Source organism: Porites lutea, chromosome 8, assembly GCF_958299795.1.
Source record: "Porites lutea chromosome 8, jaPorLute2.1, whole genome shotgun sequence".
Taxonomy (NCBI): Eukaryota; Metazoa; Cnidaria; class Anthozoa; order Scleractinia; family Poritidae; genus Porites; species Porites lutea.
In genome coordinates this window covers 21,953,667-21,975,932 of record NC_133208.1, presented here as the reverse complement: position 1 = coordinate 21,975,932, position 22,266 = coordinate 21,953,667, and the positions used below count along the sequence as shown (strand labels likewise).

General features: G+C 40.7%; 1 protein-coding gene across 1 annotated transcript; it reads right to left on the bottom strand.

The window, feature by feature from the left end:
* Positions 1-332: 332 nt before the first annotated feature.
* LOC140946007 (uncharacterized) lies at positions 333-20,553 on the bottom strand. The gene is made up of 21 exons (XM_073395073.1): positions 19,643-20,553; positions 17,659-17,765; positions 16,820-16,914; positions 16,221-16,283; positions 15,198-15,289; positions 14,118-14,272; positions 13,486-13,611; positions 12,705-12,765; positions 12,485-12,606; positions 12,063-12,188; positions 10,768-10,830; positions 10,456-10,593; positions 9,667-9,815; positions 9,291-9,389; positions 8,527-8,922; positions 7,564-7,630; positions 6,376-6,438; positions 5,765-5,830; positions 3,899-4,006; positions 2,608-2,667; positions 333-1,494 (listed from the first exon to the last, which is right to left on the bottom strand). Exons 1-21 carry the CDS (start codon positions 20,439-20,441, stop codon positions 721-723), a joined length of 3,729 nt encoding a protein of 1,242 aa, XP_073251174.1. The 5' UTR covers positions 20,442-20,553; the 3' UTR covers positions 333-720.
* Between the last annotated feature and the right edge of the window lie 1,713 nt (positions 20,554-22,266).

The window sequence follows — 22,266 nt, the reverse complement described above, 5'->3', positions numbered from 1 at the left end:
GCCTTGAATGAAGATGTCAGGGCACAAAAAGACGCTTTAGAAAACCTGAACACACAAGAGAACATCAGGAAGGACTCTAACAGGTACTTTGCCGAAAAAGTCTGAAAAATGCTGAACTTTATAAGCCAAATTTAAGGTCTAAACATTTGAGAGAGTGGAGTTCTCGATCGATACGATCCAGGATAAACATGTCAAAAATCCAAAATTGCTAACGTAATTCGTCACCCATGATGTTAATAGGTAATCGAATGGTATACTCGTGAAATTAGGGAATAATTTCACGCGCGTTTTGTCCAAATTCTAATAATTTCCCGAGCCTTTAGGCTCGGGAAATTATTAGAATTTGGACAAAACGCGCGTGAAATTATTCCCTAATTTCACTCGTCACCATTTGATTACACATACTAATACCACTATTCAAGTTTGTGTTGTGCGTTTACTGGTGATCGACAGTGGCCGGTCATTAGCGACAGAATGTGGAAGGGAGAGCCTGGAGCGCAGATTATTTCAACTTCCGGTGTGTGTAGTGAAGTCATAACCGGCGGGCTACTACTGGAAAACTATGGAAAGCATCAACGTATTGAGTACACAGTTTTCATAGTTCACACGACACAGTGGACGAGTTCTTGTCGTATTTTTTACGTCGAACATGATCAATCGATGATCACGTACGATGCTTTTCCCAGACGAAAGTTACGAAACGGTGGTGCTTTTTGTTCGTTATCTTTGCTTCTTGTTGACCAGGGGAGTAGAGACGTGTGAGTATGAAGGGACTGGGGCCTTGGGTTCAAACAGTGGGCGATCGTGTCTAGATCTATGTCCAGCACTTTGTGACGTCACCTCATCTAACTCTTTACTTCTGACTCTCATTCCATGTTCACTCCGAGAACGCGCAAAGTTTCTTCTTCTCTGGCCGAGAATATCACCCTCAGACGAGCCAGTCATTCCCCTTCGAAAGTCTGAATGCTCAAGTCTCTTACTGGCACTGACACGTGAAAAAACATCCGGTTCTACTTCGAAATCGTCCCCATAGTAACTATTGTGATGAGTGGTATAAAGACTAGAAGTTCTACCCGGAAAGACCATTCTCTCGTCGGATAGGTTAAAGGTATACGCCGGAGAAATCTGTTTTCTTCGCAACCTGCTTCTTGCTTCCTCAAAAGTTTGAAGTGAGTGTGTGGGTCCGCGTTCGTGCCCGTCGCGCGTCCGGGCTCGATGTGGTTTCCTCCCGGGAATCCTGACGGTAAATCCGTATCCATCCCCGGTGAGATAATCAAACTTAAACGAATCCATCTCTACAACGTGCCTTGAATGGGGAAGAGGGGGCTTATTCCGCAGGCCCGGGTTTGTAGACATATTCCCCCAGTTCGGATTGGTACTGTTGTTAGCAAACATGTAATACTCTAAACGTCTTTGAGCAGTGACGAAATTAAGCTCAGTGTCGTCTGTTACAGCAAGGACTGGGCCTGAATTTTTGGGCTCTTCATGGGCGTACTGCAATGCAAGAAAGTTAGGCGTCAACTCATTTGCTCCGTGCGCAAGAAAACTGTTTGTAAATCCTTTAGTATATTTTTGCCGCTTTGGTTATCGTACAGTTTTACAGTAGTCTATATTGCTACAATTTTTAACCCATTACAACCTAACATCAAGCCACGGCAACTAATTCAGGGTTGCCACGGTCAGAGACAAGTCAGGGAAATAAGAACATTTTTCAAGGCCAGCGAAAAGTCTGGGAATTTTTTAAAAAGTCAGGGAAAATCTTTGATATTGTAAAAGTCAGTGAAAAGTCAGGGAAATTGGTTTTTCGGTTTATAGTTCATAAGTTTTCTTCAAGATTTTGAAATGCATTTTCTCTCAGAAAAGCAGAAAGTGTGCTGCAAAGCAAGCAAAGCGACCAAGTTGACACCCTACGCCTGACACTTGTAGTAGTTGTGGTCAGTGGTTTTCGTTGTGAATGCTTTCTTCCAAATTCGTTCTTACTCTTTCCGCAAAAATCGGAACGAGGTTGTAAATGAAGAGAAAAATATCGATGGGCTGCAAAAGAAGCTAAAATGAATGTAAACATGGATTGTTTCTCGTTAATAATAGGTCAGTGAAAACTATTTATAGGTCAGTAAAAAGTAAGGGAAAAGTCAGGGAATTTTTATCTTTCTGATGAGCGGCAACCCTGCGCCTGCGCCTGTTTTTCTGCAACTAACGCCATTCTGCCACGTCCTGCTCAATCAACCGAGGACACACTTAACCTACACAGGACCCACGGCAATTTACCCAAGACCCAGTTAATCTACCCACAGCCTCTCAATCTAGCCGGGGATCACTACAATCTAGCCACGACCCACGGTAGTTTACCAACGACCCATCCAGACTACGTACGACCCACTTCTATCCTCCTACGTCATCACAATCTGCTCACTACCCACCGAGGGCTAGCCACAGCCAACTCAATCTACCCATGACCCCCTCAATTTACTTAAGACCCACTCACTCCACCCAAGACCCTCCTCTATTTACCCACTACCCAATCAAGCTAGCCAACAAGTTATGAAATCTCCGACAGCAAAGGGGTTGAATCAAACTGTAAGCATTATCAGCTTAAGTTTGTGTTACCTTCACAAGGAAGTCTTTTCTTTCTGTTTCTTGTGATTCATTATGCAACTGTTCCTCTTTCTAAAGAAACGCAAATTAATTTAGGGAAGGTGTATTCGAAAAATAAAAGGGGCTCATGGACTGAGTGTGTTACCAAGAACAAAGAACTAAGATTCACATTGCTGAACTTCTAAAGGTCTGGCCCCAGTTGTTCAAACGGTGGACAGTGCTATCCACCGGATAAATCACTGTCCAGTGGATAAGTATTGGGGAAACTAAGTGAGCCAGTATCCAGTGAAAAGAGATTTACCCTTTGGAAAGCGTTATCCACCATTTGAACAATTGGGGCCTGGTTAAAAGATGGATCCAACACCATCCCCCAATGTTGAGCAATGTTCGTTCCATGATGCCCAAAGTCAGGCCAGTAATATTTCAGGATTTCCACACAGTAGCTGCCATCTTGGATTCTCATCACGTTCAAAGAACAGTGCCGCAAAATCTCTTGAAAATGGTTTCACAAATAACCATGCAATATCATAAAAAAAGGATGGTGCAGTGAACTTAACTTAACGAAACAACACCAATATAAAACTAAAAGCTGCTTGTCGTTCCAATAGTAATTTAAGATTGTTGCCATGGTTAGGTGCCATGTTATGAGTTGCCTTTTTCCGAGGCTTCTGTTGAAAACTTGTAACAAACGGCAAGACAGCTATACCTTGATGGTTCAGTTCGCGCTTCGCCTGTCCAATGAGTTTGCGCGCGCCGGCCTCGCGCGATGTCTCTGAAGAGGGTTTCTTATGGGGTGGTAGCTTTGACGGTTGACGGTTATTTTTCCCAATTTTGACGGTTGACGGTTAAATTTCAGAACTTTTGACGGTTGACGGTTATTAAGTGGAAATGAGGCCAAGAGTTTGAGTAAATAGTTTTACTTCTGTAGCAATTAATGTCAGCTGTTGTGTTCTGGAGGTTGTCTTGGCCTTTCACGTATCAAAATTTCGAAATATTTTCAGACACAAGCAAGTTATACCGTCTTGATATGTCTAGAGGAAGTGTTTTTGAGAACATGTTTTCCAGTTTAGAGATTCTTCAGAAGCGCCGGAAGTCCGTAAAGATCAGCTGAAATAGAAAGATTTTAAATCTCTTGAAAATTGTCACCAAAATCCTGAGCGATTGCAGGAAATTTAAGACGTTTGGGGATTTTTGGCCAAGTCTTTTAAAGTTATAATCGTTCAGTGAGTCATGCAGCACCCGTCTGAGTACCTCCTTACCACATCCCGGTTTAGACAAGGTCAGTACATCAAATAATAATTACCTTTTTCGCTCTTTCCAGAATTCGTTCTTGAGAGAAGATTGGTATACCGCCATTTGATCGATGCTGGTATGGGTTGACAAACTTGCCAAAGTTAGTCTTCACTTTTTTCTGTTTGAAAGACACAGGCAACGATGTCAATATTTAACAAGGTATATAGGAAAGGTATTTTAATACGCCTCCAAGCTACGGAATTCAATTTTAACTTTGGAAGTCATTCCTTCGCAGAATAAAAACAAATTTTGTGTTTTCATATTTAAGCAGAATTCACAAGGAATTCTTCCACAACACGCATCATATTTTCGCCAGTGTCACTAGCTTAATTGATCGATGTTCATTTAATATCCATCATATCCCCACACTTTTATGTAACGTGCATATGAATTTCAAGAAATTCGTTTGAAAGATTATATTTTAAAATAATTATTTTCTGCTTAACTCTGTGGTTAACAGAATAGCTGTTATTTGCGGCTAAGCACTATTCTTAAAGTTAACTGGTTTAAGTTTCGCCTCGATTCAGTTAGCTTTAAAATAAATTTAAGCTATATTGGGTTTCTGTGTTCAGTTAACAGGTTTTAACTAACAAGAAAGGATACTTTACTGTGTGGATAAGTCCACAGCGTTCCTTAGCCCTCTGTTACAAGGAAAGATAAAATAAATTAGATGGGAGAAGAATTGAAATGTTATTAAAGCTTCAGTGGTCGAAAAAATTGATTCAGACGGTAGATGACGTTTTGTGGCCTAGTACAACAGGTCTGATTGTCGCTTTTCATTCTTTTACATCTCCTTTGGTTTTTCGCTTGGATTCGAAAACCGAGAGCAACGTTTAACGACAAAGTCATATCGTTTAGGTCGATCCATAGGTTATAAACTTTGTATTTGATTTAGGCTCTACTTTGAAGGTTTGAAAGAATTACATAAACTGCATTTAAGTTATAAGAAAGTTTTGAAAAACTTACGTTTTGAGATCGACAATCACATGTCATTGGCAAAAGTTTGTTGAAAATTCAACTAATCACCAGTAATATATAAGCTAACCCTCATTTGGTAAGTTTAATGGGCGCAAGTCCCAGCTATAAACTGTCAAACTTAATCAGTGGGAAAAAATGAGAAGAACTTGAAAATGTTGGAACAACATATTAGTTTTAAAGTTTACACGTTAAGTTTTTTTCTCAAGCCCGCCTTAATTTTGCTGCTTCCCCTTTGTTTTTTTTTTTTCTTTTATTCTGTGATATCTTATCCTCGCTATACTAGTTAACGTGAAGCTAATGCAATGATTCGATCCGACTCACTTCACGGCAAACCGCGAACGCCGACCCAAAAAGAAATTAGAAGGGTTTGTATTGAGTTTTCTGAGTATAACCGGCTAACATCTCAGAGACAATTTGCCCCCAAATGCTCATTTGTGGTAAGTAGGCCTGTTGGACATTGTTCTTTCAGAATACCCTGACAAATCCCAGAATTTCAGAAATTTCATTTTTATGACGTCATCACTTAAGTACTCTATGTTTTTTCACGAGAGAAACGTCACTTTTTAAGGTTCGGAGTTCGTGCACTTCTTGCCAGATAAAATTCAAGGCCTTTTCAAGGGCTCAGCAAGCACCACGTTTATAAATTTCAACGACCTGTAATTACGTGGGAACCCTGTAGGTTGTTGCGGTAGCCTTGCAGCTGTTTTAATTGGACGTCTATTATATACGTCGCAGCTCTTTTGTTTCCGGGCTGGGTTCCATTGTCAACTTTGTCTGTTCATTGTTTTCCCAAGGTCTTCCGAAAGCTGCAAGGTTCCCGTGCGATGCACCCGTGGTTGAGATTCAATCATAATAGCTCGGACTTTGAGTATTTGTCTCTAAATATAACACACGGTACCTCATTATTGCCACAATCTTCGTCTGTAGTAGTACTGTTGCTAGTTTCCGAAGAAGCAGATGGTTTCTAAAGAAACAAAGTTAACAACGTTATAGTCAGTACAGGAATTACTTTAAAAAGTAAACGGTTTAAATCCACGACAAACCACCCTTCAATCCCCAACCTGAAAAAAAAACGATTGTTTTGTTTTTGTGGTTGTTGTTTGTCTTGTTTTGTTTGTTTTGATTGATTTTTCCAGAAAGAAAAGAAGGGTTAACGTAACGTTAGAAAACTAAAACACTACTGTTAGCCTGAGAAAACAGCCGACATTTGCCAACGCTACCACTGGTTTTCCCGCCAAATGACGTCTGAGAAACGAGCGCAGAAATTCCATACTGATGACGTGATACTACCCATATCTGGGTAGTGCTTCTTATTGGTCGCGTCGCGTTGGAAATTTGCTTCAACCAATCAGAAGCACTACCCAGATCTGGGTAGTGACGTGTCATAAGTATGGAATTTCTGCGCTCGTTTCTCAGACGTCATTTGGCGGGGAAACCAGTGGTAGTGTCGGCTCTTTTCTCAGGCTAAAACACTATACGTGAATTATACATTCGTAAACTTTAACTTACCGACAAGGTGTCCCACCAGTGCTTAGCTTTCTTCCTCTTCTTTTTCTTTCTCTTTCTTTCCCCCTTGAAAAAGAAGAATGAAGATTATCAAAAACAGAAACAAAACTTCCGAATAATAATTGAACGCCTTCAGTTACGCGCGTGGTCATTTTCGTCCCTCGCGCGTTTCAAGCGACGGACTGAGAAGAAAGAGAGATTGCTCGTAGTCTATACATTTTACCGTTATTTCAAACGCGAAACTTTAGGTTTTCAAAAAATCGATAATTAAGTTTTAACATCATAGAAAGATTCCTTTAACTATTTACGGTGGTAATTTACTTTATCGAATCGGTTCATAAAACCAAATTTTTGAGTTTCACTCCGCCAAGGACGCAGAACCATAGTTTCTTTGGGAGCTAACTCTTCCAAGTCGTTTTTGTTGTGACCATAGTCGATACTTCAGAAACTCTACGAAGATGGGTATAAGCTTTGGGTGCAGTAAGTTTTGAGGTCGTTTAGGTGGACTAGCGTTAGTTATGACTGGTTGATGGTATTCAAGGCAACTATTCAATCAATCAAATCAATCAATAAACTTTATTTACCCTCGAATTTACAGTGTAGCACTCAAGTGCTAATATCTTCGAGTTATTAACCATTTATAATTTACGCTTGTCCAACCAAACAATCCCCTTTCCCCATTTTTTGCTTATAGTCTCTGGAATTAGGAATTTGACTTTTCTATGTATTTGTATACAGCTATTTCGAGAAAGGTTGTCGGGAAAAGTGCACGCGACAATCCCGAAAGGTATTGTAGGTGGCTTTGAGTTCACTATTCTTCAAAGAAATTTGAAAGAATGGCACGAGAGGCCATGGACTTATGTTCGCGAGTGCTAAAGAAAAGCAACTAAAGTAGGTTCGACAGCTACAGTCGTTAGGAACAGCGTATTGATCATATCTCACATTACCTTTCGGGATTGTCGCGTGCACATTTTTTCCAACAACCTTTCTCGAAATAGCTGTATGCTAATTAGCACTATTTGCCTCGAATGCATCTGCAGAAACCAAAAACGTTTACTTTGAAACGGACGTGGAGGGCTCATTATCATGAAGACATTTACGAATGACTAAATCTGCCACTATTTTAGCATAAGAAGCATAGCTTCGGACCACAATGGCCACTCACACAGATTGACCAATCAGAATCCTTACCGGGTTACCGCTGGCCTCATCTTCCTTGTCGTCCCAGTCATCCGGGTCACTGTCTGAGTCACTAGAACTAAATAACACAGTAGTAGTAAATTTAACGGATAAACGACCGCTGACCGGTAACGCTTCCCTAGGTAGTTGGCGCTAATTGCAGAAGGGACGGTGGACAGGTAAGGTTTTTTCTCTTCCACGTCCCTGGGGAACTAGAAATAAGAAATTAAAAGAAAGAGGCGAAGGAAAACCCTTATCGCGCACTCATTAACCCCGGAAAAGCGTGTTGAGGATGCAGTTTTGCTCTTTTCACTCTGTCTACCACTTTGTCGTTCACTCGCTTTTTTCTTAGGGGAGGAACACACCACCGCCTTCAGAGTTCATAATTATGCGGATCTACCGCCGCTTCCCTTTGGAAGCTTCCCTGCTAGCAGTCTTTATAACTGAAAACGAAGAATGAAGTCTACAAACATTGGGGCGACGGCCTAACTGACCTCAGCGTCCGCTAAAATGCGACAACTTGAACTAAGACAGAGCCGCTCTTAATCTCAGCCTGCAAAGAGTTCAACCATAAAAAAGACCCTAATTCGTCTACGACCAAAGTTCCAAGTGGGAACCTGCCATCAGTAACTGTACCAGTTGGCTATTAAGGGACAAATAGACCCTTCCATGACAAATTTCTGCAATTTGATTGGCTTAGAGCAGTGGTATTTCAGCTTAATTTGAAATAACTACATGTGAAAATTACAAACCTTTCGGGGGTAGTAGTATAAACAAATAATAGCATGATTTGTTCGTGATATTTGGCATAAATAACACTCGTCATACTTCAAAATTGTCAAAAAATTTAACGTATAACAATTTTGAAATATCACTCGTGGTATTTATGCCAAATATCACGTACAAATCATTCTATTACCTATACTAACATATACGACATTGCTGGGGAGTAGAGGAAATAAAAAATTCACTTACTCTGATTCGTCGAAGCAGTCTACTAAGTTTAAATTCTCCAGTATTTTAATACAGTCATTGAACGAATCGACATGCACGCTTTTCACAGAGAGTTCCACGCCGTCATCTTCACTGCTCCCCGAAGCTTGAACGCGCACATCCATAAAATTCACTTTTTTATTCGTCGAAAGAGGAAACGCCTTGATAGTGGAATTAGTCCCTTGGTCTTCTGTGTCTTCCTCTCCTATTGACGAACCGCTTTGAGTTTTCCCTTCTCTTGTATGTGTGGTTCCGTTATTGCTCATTAAAAAGTCTTCTTTGGAAACATTTTCATGATTAAAGTTCCCCAAGGTTTGTCTGAGGATATCACGCGTCATTTTACAGGCGAGCTCCACAAACGCCTGTGTCATCTCACTCCTACATGGAAATAAGAAATGAATTTATAACTTACCCAAGATAACTGCTTCGTCACTTTAGAAACGAGAAAAAAACTGGGCCAGGTTTACTTTCGCAAAGACTTCTGGGATAACTAACTGGAAAAACTTGGCCAATAGCTGACCTGACCCGCGACTTTTCTTGGGTCAAGTTCTGGGGGCCCAGGATAATTTGGGGGTCTGTCTTTTTTCTCACAGGGCTTCTTAAGGGGTTTAATAATGTGGCCTTAATCGCAGATCCCCGTGACTGATTACATCTGAGCCTTCCCACCGCCCCGCCTTTTTATAACCGAGATACAAAACAGTAGTGAGTTTCCAAAGAGACTTTGGACGATTTTGACAAATATTTACCGATTTCCGTTTTTTGCCTCGGAATACTCCAGCAACACTTCACAAAAATCTCGACCCATTTCCTCAAAGTCACCAACGTGGAAATGTCTTCCTTTCTCACTAAGAGACAAAAAAATTGTATGATTAAGAGGACATAAGCAATCTAGACCTTTCATAGGACACAGTCTACCTGAGCTTAGCTAACGAAAAGCAGGCTTGAGGGAACCCTGACTGACCCTATTTAGGACAGCAAAAACCCTAAAATACATAACCTATTTAGGACAACAACCCCAATTTTATTACCCAGGACGAAGTACTTAATCCACACCGCCTTGTTTTAAAGTCATCATTCGCGCGAAAAACGCTCCTAAGACTGAGGCAATAATCAGGTACTCACATGTCGCCAAAGTTTGCTCCGCAGAAGGTAGCCTCCATAGTAAAGCTGTTAGTAATGCCCATTTGTCGCCACATAACCACGCGCGCAGTGGACTCCTTGCACTTGCGCACTCGGAATTTACAACCACTGAATGAGAACTTGTCGGGGGCCTGGGACAAAACAAGACATCCATGTTTAGGTGGAATACAACGTAACCTGATTATGGCACTCGCAAAGAGATGTCTATACCGCTTTATTCAGTAAAGTTATTGTTCAGATCACTCACTGCATTTCAACGGACTAAACTATAAGGATCGATTCTTTTCCTTAATTACGAATATTTACGCACGAAAACTGTCCAAATGATAAATCTACCTTCGTAACATCTAAGTCTCGATAAATTGCGATGGCGGTTTCTGGAAAAAATTACAATTATTTCTTTTTTTACAAAATATCTTCACATTATCAGTCTTGCTCTGTATCAGTGGTGTGTGTGGGTGTGCTGTGCGCGAACTTCATCACGTAGTGACCACTTCTGCAAGCTGTCTACCTGTCGCATCTTCGTGGAACTAGCAACGTGTACAAGTATTTAAGCCCCAATATTCACAAAGAAATTCACCAGAATGATCTTCATACAATTCCATAAAGAATTAGTTCCAAGAGCTCGATTTAAGATCAAAGCATTTTTCCTTTAGGGGATAATTTTAAAAATTCTCCTAACTTTTTCTCTTGATTATGTATTGATATCGTTCAGAGAAAATTGATGTTGGTCAATCTTGACACTAAAAGGGTTATAATCTACTTTAGTACCTTTTGTGACATCATCCAAGGAAAGAGACGTTCTTCTACAAAGTTACTCATGGATGCCATCTTGGGATCTGCTGTGCAACCATACATGAAGACGTTTGGTTTGCGGCTATGTCCGTGAAGATCGCAGTAAATAATGACCTGAATTAAATAACATTAATTCATTTCAGTTCTTATTACAACACATCCCTGCCCGACTCAAGTAAAGGCTCGTTATATCTGATCACGCCAAAGGCCCCACACGTGGTGGGACCTTTTCAGTGCCATTCCTCGCCCGATGGACGTTAATCGTAAATCTTTCAAAAGTACCCCTACCTGGTGGTCCTTCTTGAATGACTCCAACATGTTCTTCATGTACCAAACAGTGGGGAAACTTTCCTATAGTGAGAAGATAAATACAAACTTTAAATACAGAAAATGTACGTTCGAACGTTATTTTCACCTAATTTTTTATTAGTCGTGATGGTTCAACTACTCTGCTTGTCTTCATCTAGCCCGGATCCTCAAAAGATGGTTGAACTTAACCCGCGATTAAGCCAAACTTTAGGAACATTTTTCTTGCCTAAGAACATTGTTGAGCCTTCACTCTTAGATACGGAGGTAACATTGAGGCTTGCGAGGATTCATGGGATGGAGCAAAGGAAAATAGACCATTTAATTCATACTTAGCTGTCAGACTTGGGGGAATAAAACAAAAGAAATGTATTATTCATTGCTGAGCCTCTAGATGATTTCTTTTGTTTTATTCTCCCAAGCCTCGCAGCCAAGTATGAATTTTAATATATCGGGATTGGTCTATTTTTCTTTCTTCCCTTGCACAACTTCCGCGCTATTCTCTTGGCTTATAATGACTGGGTACGAGTCTGGTCAGGCGATAGTGTGGATTGTCTATGTGAGACCATTAGCCGGAGCACCCTGCTTGGTTAGTGGACTTCGATCCTCATTGCTGGCGCTAGTGATTTATCCTCAGTAGTATTAGCCTCCCCCGCAGACATTCTTAGGGGTGCGTCATGCGTTCCTACCGCACGAACGTTTGTGGGGCAGGAACGCTTGACGCACCCCTAAGAATGTCTGCAGGGGAGGCTACAGTAGTATAGATCGGTTGCTGTGTTGACTCAAAGTGACTGTAGTGAGAAAAAAACTATAGACAAACCCTATCATATGCTTTCACTGCTTCACAATATTGCGCAAGCCTTGATTCTGGAAGAAAATGATGACGAGCGGCAAGGCTACCTCTCTTACAATGCACTCTCCTGCAGAAGCGGACGTTTTACTGGCCTCTACTCTTCGCGGACATAATTAAACAAGAGACTGAAAAACTCAGCTCCCAGTTGGCTTGCTAGCTCAGTTGGTTAGAGCGCAGCACTGATATCACGGAGATCAGGGTTTGAATATACAGTAAATATAATCCCGACGAGCATGAAGTTATTCAGGCTTTCTTTTCGTAAATGCATAACTTGCGTCTTTAATTGCGATGATCTTCTTCATTTATTTCTTCATTCCGTGGTTAAAATATATAATGAAATTCATATATTTATCATTTTCAGTCAAAAAACTTCTGCTTTCTACAGTCAAGACGTTAAATTCGCCTTTTCCAAAAACCTCCTCACCTTCTTTGGGTCTTTGTAAGTTCTGTTCAAATCTCTGGCCGCCAAGTTCGTCCTGTAGTTGCCCACAACAACACCATCCGGATTCAGCATAGGGACGAGCTTGAACACAAACTTGCGACGAAGTTTCTGCCAAAAGGAGAAATATATACGTAAATATATACGTAAACGAAAAAGAAGAAAACATCAACATAATTTTAAAAGACGACAAGAACACCTCTCTGGGCATGTCTTTAAAAGGACCTCTTTAGCTTCCATGTTTTTCTTTTTTCCCAATAGAGGTCCCAGGGGAACTTGACCTGGCTACGAGGCTAGCCAAGCATAAACAAAGCTTTTTAAATCTCCCGAGACAAAATGGCCGCAGCGTGACAAAGGGTCTATTCTAAATTAAACGGGTGAATTAACGCCTGGAAACCAGTCTTTACCTCTGCAATGTGATGACCGCTGGTCAAAAAGTCTAACATGCCTTTCATCATCCAACTCGCATTAGTCTCGCCGGGATGAACTCTTGCGCTGACGACTACGCCGAGCTTCTCGCTTTCAGGAACTACAAGAGAAAAAAATACAAGAATAAGTATGGCGCGAATTGAAAGGGTGAGAATAAAATAATTCTAGAGTACTGCGTACAGCTTCGTGGTCACTAACCTTGAGGAGAGGTGATAGTTAACACGTGACAATTGTTGCCCGCCATAGTTTTACAAAGCACCTGTTACATGAGACATGAAAAAAAAGTATAAATGCGATTTCACAGCCGGTTATTATAACAAATATAGTAAACGTTGTTTAGAGTAAATTGAAGTTAAGAGAAATCAGCGATTTACTGGATTGCATTAAAGAAAGTCCGGATCAAATGCGGGAAGCAACATTTTCCTTCTTTCGTCCTTCCTGGCATCTCCCGCGGCCCTTATTCCCTGATCGCTTCAGACAACAAACAAGTAGGGACTCAAAACAAGTCTGCTTTATAGGCCTCATTTGGACTTTGGACCCTACTCGGAGCACCACGAAGTTCTCGAGAATAGTTGTTTCTGCAAACGAAATAACAGTTTTTTTGCCCTAACAACGATTCCACGTTGTTCAGGATTATTTTTATTTCCCATTTTAGTTAAGAGTGTAAAATCGCATAGGAAGTTAAGTTTGCGCATACTGCTCATGATTAATAGTTTTACATAAAAGTCCCCGGATGTTGAAAGTGGCATGCAGGGGTTGTCGGAAAGATAAAGTTTGTGGTGATTTGCTTCGCATTTGTTGAATGGATTTTTGCGGATTTTAAAGCAGAAACCTAAGGAAAAATAGTTTATATCACTTTCCTTTCAGTAGAACCAGCAGCTCAGAAGGATTTGTGGTGTGGGTATTGCTGTTTGTTGATTGTACCCGCGGCCAACACCAAGCAACTACCCGCAATTTGTAATTTTTACTTAGCTAGTACCTCCTTCTGCACATACTGTGCTGTCTTCGGATTATCCTCCATTGTGCGTAAGTACAGCTCAAGGTCAGTGTAGGAATACGGGTAACAGTGAGCTAAGTAACATGTATCGTTTTCGTGTGGAAATTCCTGAAATTCGATCAAAAGCAAAAATGGGTAAATGGAGACGACAAGAAGAGGAGGCCGCAATTTCACTCCCGCGAAGAGAGAGAAGCATACCCTCCAGCGCCTGGCCTCGCCTCTCGAGCTCTTCTCCCGAACGAATCCGCGACTTTCTCGTTACCACGAGATAATACACCTGCCACCCCCCCCCCCCCCACCCGCCCCAATTTTGCACAAGTATTGCTTTCAATTTTTCCTCAGTACTACAGTCGTTCCAAGAAGAAAGCGAAAACAATACTAAAGCAAAATTTTGAGAGGTAAATAAGATGTATTATGGGCAATGTGAAAGAAGCGAATCAACATTTTCCTCTTTTTTAAATAGATATATAAAGTGGCCGAAAAATTTCTTAGCCTTCAATGCCAAATGAACATACTACTGCCCAATAGATTTCATTTACATCGCCTTGATAGGCAACACTACGAATAAAGCTTTTAGCCAATGAAATCTTCGCGCTTTACCATTAGTTACTCACCATGTGAAAAGTGAGAGTGTAGTAAACATATTCGCGTTGCAGCAGAGGATTTTTGTATAACGTGGTCTTGCAATAACTGATGTGCGAACCAGCCCTTTTCCAGCCCAGACCCCGCGCTGTAGCTTTACGCTCGGAGTACAAAAGGGGCTTCATACCTAGAACGAGAAACACGACAATTTTTAAGTGAAAGACTATACTTTTAAACCCACGAAAAATTAGGACTCAGTGCGTAAACATGAGACTACAGCTAGACGTTTTAGAAGAAAAGACTTTCCGCCAACTTAACATCGTCCCATCATACACTTCGTTTACTCCCCAACTCAGCATGCAAGCATTGTTTTCAATTTCTTCTTGGACAATGGTAAGTACCGAGAGAAATTGAAAACAATGCATGTGGGAGTAACGACAAATCTAGAGAATATGTCACGCAAAACGCATGCGCGCGATGAAGCGTAAGTATCCGAAAAGTGAAGTGTTTGTACTGTTGTACAGCGTATTCAATTCTTCAGGTAAACTGAACTCTACAGCCTTGGGTTAGCGAAACAACTTCCTCTTTAATAAAGTTTGTGATTAAAACAACTGGTGCAAACTCATTTAACCATCGAGAGGGTATTACGGCTATCTTCCTCCCAACAAGTCACTGGCTTTACCTCTTAGGCCTGTTTCAAACGTCGTGCTACTGCCGTGCCGAACTAAATTGATCGAATTAAATTCGACTTTAGCACGGCAGTAGCGCGACGTTTGAAACCAAGTCATGCTACTGCCGTGTAACACGGCAAAACTTGCCGTGCTACACGCCAGTAGCTCGACTTGGTTTCAAATGTCGCGCTACTGCCGTGCCGAACTCAATTCATAAATTATAAATACATTAGAATACATTTAAAAGTTTCCTAAACCGTTTCTTTATTTTTGTGTTTTGTTTTCGGCAACAGCCGTTCTATTCGACTGAATTAATTTCGACGTCTGAAACCAGTCGTGCTAGTGTCGTGCTACAGTCGAGCTACAGTCGAGCCAGCTTAGCACGGCAGTAGCACGACGTTTAAAACAGGCCTTAGTCGCAGAGACTAAGCTATTACCTACCATAATTGTATAAACTATCTTTCTTTAGTAGATTGATGATGTTGAATTTGTAAGTTACCCCAGGGACCATATTCTGGACACGGAAGTAATACCTATGGTAAATGAGACAAGAAAATTTCCGGTTGAGATTTCTAAAAGTTCAATGCATAAAGCAGACTGGATATTCCCTCCCTTACATAAAAAAAGTTAAAAAAGGCAACAGAAGAGTTCTCCTTTTGAAGTAGAAATATGCGTCATCCATTTTATCTTTCCTAGAATCACCAAAACCATCTTATCCTCTCCACTTTCTCCTTCTTCTTTTCATATCTTTATTCGTTTGAACTTTTCCTCACTAGCACAATTAACATTCTACCCTGGCTCCGGAAGTCCGTTCACAAAATATCTAGGATGAAATAACATGTGCGTACGGTTTGATAAAGCTCCCGACACGGACGTACGGAGTTTTGTTTCTCTCTCGGCGCTTTGCGCCTCGCTGTGGCACCTTCGCCGCAAACTATTAGGAATTAGGATAGAAAAAAACCTTTGGCACCCGGGTTTGACCATTCAGAAGGTGATGGTTTTCTCTTTTCGACATTATCTGTGCGTCAGGCCATTTTCTATCAAGCGGTACGTCCGACCGACCGACCCAATTTTCAGGGAAAAAAGAACTGAGAAGGGATAAGATCCGCTGAAGTGTCGCTTTACATAAAAGGAATAACATCCCTTTTTTTTCTATGAAAACAAACGGACCCGCTACCAATTTTTTTAGAACAATATTATCATAGCCTAAGTTAGTTACGCCATTAAGAACGTTTTACACACATGTAATAATTTTACTGTGAAGAGAGATTATACAAACTGTTTCATTAAATGTTGGTATTAAAAATTGGTGTCACAACTGAATTTCAAAAACATTTCTCAAGTTACGATTTGAACAGAGTAATCCGCGTCTATGATCAACGGTTCTCTTTTTTGACATTATTTGTTGCGTAGGCAATCCACTTCTTAAATTCGTACATAAACTAAAAGAGCAAAGATTCTTACCACTGCATATGTCGTTTTGTGTACAAATCGCAACTAAGGACTAGATCATATTCATAACTGCCACTGTAAAAGAATTAAAACAAAAAACTGTTATAAATCATGAACCTTTTAAAAATTACAAAATAATCGGTAATAAAACCTTATTCTAGAAAGAAAAAAAATATTGTTTTTTTTTTCCTTTTTCATTCCGCCTATTTTCCTACTAGAATTTCACTTCTCCTCACACCCTACCCTACCACAGTACCAGAGTTTCTTAAAAAAACATACACACATACGGCCGTAAATATCTGCCACTGCTTTTAAGTTCTGAATGCTATGTTATCATAATTATGTTATCATAATTAACTATGTTATCATAATTATCATTGGTAAAGAAGAAGAAGCTTTAAGGTACTAGAACTGAAACGTTGGTCTGGGCTATCAAAGATAGACCATCAGTTGAGTTTTGAGCTTCAGAACGTCGCAGCATATCTTCCAGTAAAGCCTCGCCATGCAAGCAAACTTTATGGGGTGGGGGTGACTGAGACAGAAAGTTTTTTCTCCACACCCCTCCACCCACTCTTACGAGTTTGCCCCAGGCTACTCACAGTAATACTTACATTCTTTTTGCTTGCTTTAGGTTTCCACACTCAAACCTTGATTCAAATGTGAGACTTGGAGGGCAACCAGAAGGGACTACATGACTGTGGTTTGCCTGTTCAATAAACAAAACTGTTATTGGCCTTATTAATAAGTTTGGTTTGAGCAGTATACAGCCATGGGTTTCAAGATTCAGTTATAAGAATATTTGTCAGGCTGAAAAGAGATGAGGAGACGAAGGGTGGAGTCATGGTGCATATAGCACTCGATCACCTCCCACCATGACCAAGGTGGGAGGGGGGGGGGGTTCGAATCTCATAGGGAACCATGTGTAGGTTTAATGTTTGTTCTCATCCTTGCTCCTCGAGATTTTTCTCTCCTTGAATAAAAAAATTTCCAAATTCCAGTTCAATACAGATTATGGTGGAAAAGAGCCACTTTTTGGAACAGCAGACAGTCCTACTCTTCAAATCAATTTATTTTGTTCTGTATGTTCATCAAGAGAAGAATGAAGGACAGAGAAGAGGGGTGTAAGGGTTGTCCAGGGTGCTTGAGCCAGTCAAGGGCTCTAGTTTGCTATTTCAGTGTCTCTGACCCTCAGGGGCTTAAGTACTTGAGCAATATTGACACATGGTTATTATGGGTCAAAGCCATAAGATTTTTCCTTTATTCCCTGCAACTGCCAGAATAAACATTGTTTCTCATTTCTATTACCAAGTTTAAAATATGAAAATTATTGAAATGCCTACAAAAAAATTTAATTTCCAGTTACTAACCAAGGAACATGTTCTGTTATCAGTGAGGTGGGTGGATCCAGTGTCAAGAGCTGAAGAACTTTGTAAGTGAAAAAGTAACATACCTCTCCCTTATTGTGCCTTTCATAAACTGTTAAGTTTCCTCGCCATTCATGAGGGTATAGAAGACTTCCATTTGCCACTGAACTACTTGAAGTGTTGCAATTTTCACCTAGATATAAATGGTACAATTAGAAACCACTGAGTAACATGACAGGAGAAGCCTTTAACAAATGAAGGTGTTTGCTCACTGAGTATTGGAGGGGGAGGGAGGGGGTGAAGGTCTGAACTTGGGTATAGATTTTCACCATTTGGATCTGAAATAGGATAGGGCTAGCTTGTTCTTACTGGAACCCGGGTCTGGAATTGGCTATGTTTTATTATTTTTTTATCATGCAACTCTTGAGATCAGCAGTTTCAGTCCTAAAATAGAGTCAGGAAAATCTCATAATCAATTCTGGCCTGATGTTCTTAGATCTTCATCACGCATTCCGTTGGGGGGATTGCTTGCCCAACGTGGAAGGCTACAATCATCGTCAAAATTAGTGTTGGGAAGGCTGCTACTTTCTACCTTTTTTTCCTTCTTTCCCTTGCACCTGGCCAAATGTTGAGCAAAACGTAAATGTTTGTGCACATAACTGTTCTGTTATATCCCATCATTGAACATGGGGGGGGGGGGGGGGTGGTGGGAGATATTTAGCAAAAGAGAAAACTCTCTTTTTTTGACAATTAAATTCCCAGGGGGCACTCCCGTGTGCCGCCTGGTTCTCCAAATCCTGACCATATTTCCATTTTGAATTTGCATATTCGGAATTGAAACGATGAATACACTCATGCACTCCCCTTGAAAACCATACCCAATTCCAGACCAAAATGGGCAAAGTCTGTACCTGTTTTCAGACCAAAACAGCACAAAAACCCTACCCTTTGGAGTGGAGCATACATATATGGCTTATATAAGGGAGTACCCCTCAGGATTAAACTAGACTACTGTTAAGTTGTACAACATTTCCAACTACTTCTGTCAGGGATTGTAGGTCTAACATAGGGTCAGGGTATCATGAAGCATTCCTCATCCCCACCCCCACTAGAATTTTCCCGGAGTAGCCTCTCCCCTCTTCCCCATTTCTGGGCAGGGTATGCACTGGTGCAGCCAAGAGAAAATTAAGGGAGAAACCAAGGGAGACAAGACAGGTCCACCATAAATTAAAACTTTGAATGCCTTTGACAATGAAAAACTCGAGGTACTGAGATTTTATCAGTAGTATTTTCAAGAAATGATAAACTTGTACCTTGAATAACTGGTCTTCAGTGCCACGAGATGGAAGGGCAATGTTTCCACTGCCAACCTCAAATAAGATTTCAAACTGCTTACATATTTATTTATTGTCCAAACATGCCTTGCCTAAAACAATAGATCTTTCACAGATGTCTCGGAAAATATTACACGCCAGAGACAAATCCCCATAAACATTTTCAGAGTACTTGATGGCATTTCAAGTAACGCCTAGGATAGTAATTAATGCCGGATTGTAAAGAGTTACTGCTTAAACGCGCGCGAACTAACGCATTCGAAACTTTATGATCGACAAGCAGAAGGGCTAACTTCATGAAATTCGAATTGAAGTATATTAAAATGAACGGTGAGGGGTTTTATACTTAACCAAATTCAAAATAACCAAATACCATTATGAACACGTGTGAAATTCTATTCGTGCATTATGGACGACGAAAATGCCGATTTCATATGCGTGACTTTGTTAATTGCATGTCAGAATAATAATAGTGTATTTGAACAACGAAGTTTTCTCCCGAGGAAGCTTTTGATAAAGACTACAATTCTGCTTTCGTGATATATGAAAACATTAGAACTTGTCAATAAGTTGAAAAGTGAGTGTGAATTTCGTTAATTACCACATGGGCCATCCATGAACATAAACACAGCCCCGACGCGACTGAAAATTGCCTTTGCAAACAAGTCGATTGTGTTTGACTACCACTGATGCAAAACGAGTTGTTTTAGGATTATATATACATACAATCACCTACCCTCGGTGTTTAATCGCTCGACAAAGTCTGGAATAAAATGAATATGCTTCTGGCTTGAATAACGCGGCAAGTGGTCTTTCGGCCAAAATGGGCCAGGGATGTCGTGTCGTTCTCCTTTCTTGTCTACCCATACACAACCAGGGGATCGTTTATAAACATTTGCTTGGTTATTAAAACTCATATTCGAGCTCGTTCTGTCCGCATTTTCTAGAGCAGCTCGAGTGTAGATGCTAAACCTTTTGTTAAAGTCGCTGGATAGGGGGTCTATGTCGAAGTCACGAAGAGTTGTGCTCGCCGAAGCCTTGTCGTTACGCATCGAACGTCTCATCGCAAACTTCTGCAAATACTGTTGACGTTTCTGAAACAGCGCCCCGTCGTCATCATGAAAAGAAGGATAGCTATAATTACGACTTTCTGCCGTGCGTTGTCTATCGGCATTTTCGATCTCTATTTGCCTTTTTCGTCGTTCTTCAGCAAGTCTTTGCTCATGAAGTTTTTTTCTCCTCTCTCCTGGTGGAGTTCCTAACACCGCCCGCACTTGCGACTGAATACTGTTTTCAACAGACTTCTTAATCGCGGCCACCCAAGCCCGCCTATCCCTTTCATCGTCGAATAAACATTTAGCTTTTTCTGAAGACATAGCTTCAATCTCACGATGTAAATCTTCCTCGCGTTTCGATTTCCAAAGGCCATCAGCCAAAAACCCTTCCGCCGTTTCTTTCACCAGTGAATTGTAAGAGGCGTCGACTAATCCATCTTGGCTCTTCGTTTCTTCCTCCCCACGTTTCTCCAAAGACATCCTCCGTCAAAAAGTCAACTCTGGACATGAATTTTAATATTGACAAAAAGATCTCAAAGGCTGAAAACAACAACACACAGATCAAACAACGCCAGTGTCTCGCATGCCCACCGAAATGTCTCAAACGAAAGAGTTTGGAGTTGCCATAGCAATTTACCTGTTGGCTGAAAAGGTCTCAATTACCGCAGCTTTGTTTAGCGGGTAGTGTTTGAGAGGAAGACAAAAGAAATAAGTTTAATCGCTTAAAGAACACTTTGCGATGAGTCACAACAGAGTACTCTATCATGCTGATAATAATGAACTTTTACGAGTAAACTTGATAAACTTCAGTTTAAATATTGACTTTTCAAGGTCGCAGGCTCAGAAACTCTCAAACTATTTAGCATGACGGAGCCAAGGTTACTTACTAGTTACAAATCAGTATGCCTTATGTTTTTTTCATATTCTAGCCTTTTTATAATACTTTTCTTGAAAATCTCACAGAGAACTGAGTTAGCAGTTAGTCAACTGACCGGACAATTATCAGAATTTTTAAATTTAGCAGACCGTGTGCACCCGTGCAACATTTTAATATTTTATTATTTTAATGTTCAAAAGCGAGCACGAATTTTAAAATGTCTGCACTATAAAAATGTTGCAAAAGTGCAGGCATATTAAAATTCGAGCACGCTTTTGCGCGCAGAGCAGGAGCCCATCACCACTTGGACTCCTGGTGAAGACTGAGCTAATAGACCTTTCAAGGAGCCCACAACCCTTGTAGGCTCCTGACCCCTCCGTGACGGTTTTTATCAACGCCGTGACATGGACAACCAAATCCGCTGGAAAGAGCGCCTTTAAGTCAGTTGAAAACACTTGAACGGGTCTATTTCGAAGATTAAAAGACAGAGATTTGCTTTCATAAATTTGAACAAGTTTTTCGCGGGTAATTATAAAAAAATCACTTATGAGAAATACCTCTGGAAGCCAGTTGATTTTGTTTCTCTCGAATCTCAATGCCTGTTTCCCTCGGGTTTCTCTCAGCTCCGGCTCCCCCAAGGAAAAATACAGTGGAAGAGGGGGGGCGTAAGGGGGATGTGAATAACACAAAACCGCACAGAAATACGTATAAACACCGCACAGAATAACATTAAGAAAACCGCAAACCTCGTTGAAATTACCCGAAAATTTCTAAATACCGCAAGCCGCTTGGTTTTGTAAAACCGCAATACTGCAACTTAAAATAAAAATTTCCGCAAAACCGCACCAAAACTCGAGCAAAACCGCATCACCACAAACCCTTACGTCCCCCGCGTGGAACCTTTATTCAGGGGACGCCACACCCTAAGGAACAAGGCTAGTTGTCTCCCTCCAGCCTCGTCTCCAGGGTTGTTCCCTTAAAAAATGGGTGGGGCCATCCATTTTTAAAGGGAAAAGCCCTGGGGACGAGGATGGTCCCCCTCAGAATCTGCTGCAGTCATTACATGATAAAGGAACTTATATCTGAAATTTTGTGAGCTGAATTTTCCCAAATGCAATGACGGCTAGATAAAGAAAATAACTGAAAAACCCGTGGACAAAGATCCTGTTGGTTGTTAACGTTGGTTCTCTGGAAAAGAGATCTAATCAGCTAAACTGTCAAGAACTAAAAACGAGAAGTCCAAAGACTACTGCAATCAAAGCTAATCATAACAACCTGAATTGCTTTTTTATAACAATATTTCGGCTGGCTATATCAGCCTTTTTCGGGTTTACAAAATTTACTGAAAATGATGGGAATTACAATATTATATAGGTGGAGAATGTCGCAAAAAAAAAATTGTTAAAAAGGGAGAGTCGGAAATGACGT

Excerpts from the sequence above, each read along its gene's own strand:
- LOC140946007 (XM_073395073.1), bottom strand. The coding sequence starts at position 20,441 with ATGTCTTTGGAGAAACGTGGGGAGGAAGAAACGAAGAGCCAAGATGGA. Across the intron at positions 9,390-9,666 it reads GGAGCAAACTTTGGCGACAT|TGAGAAAGGAAGACATTTCC; the intron begins GTGAGTACCTGA and ends TTTGTCTCTTAG. Across the intron at positions 4,007-5,764 it reads AAGATTGTGGCAATAATGAG|AAAAAAGTGAAGACTAACTT; the intron begins GTACCGTGTGTT and ends TCTTTCAAACAG.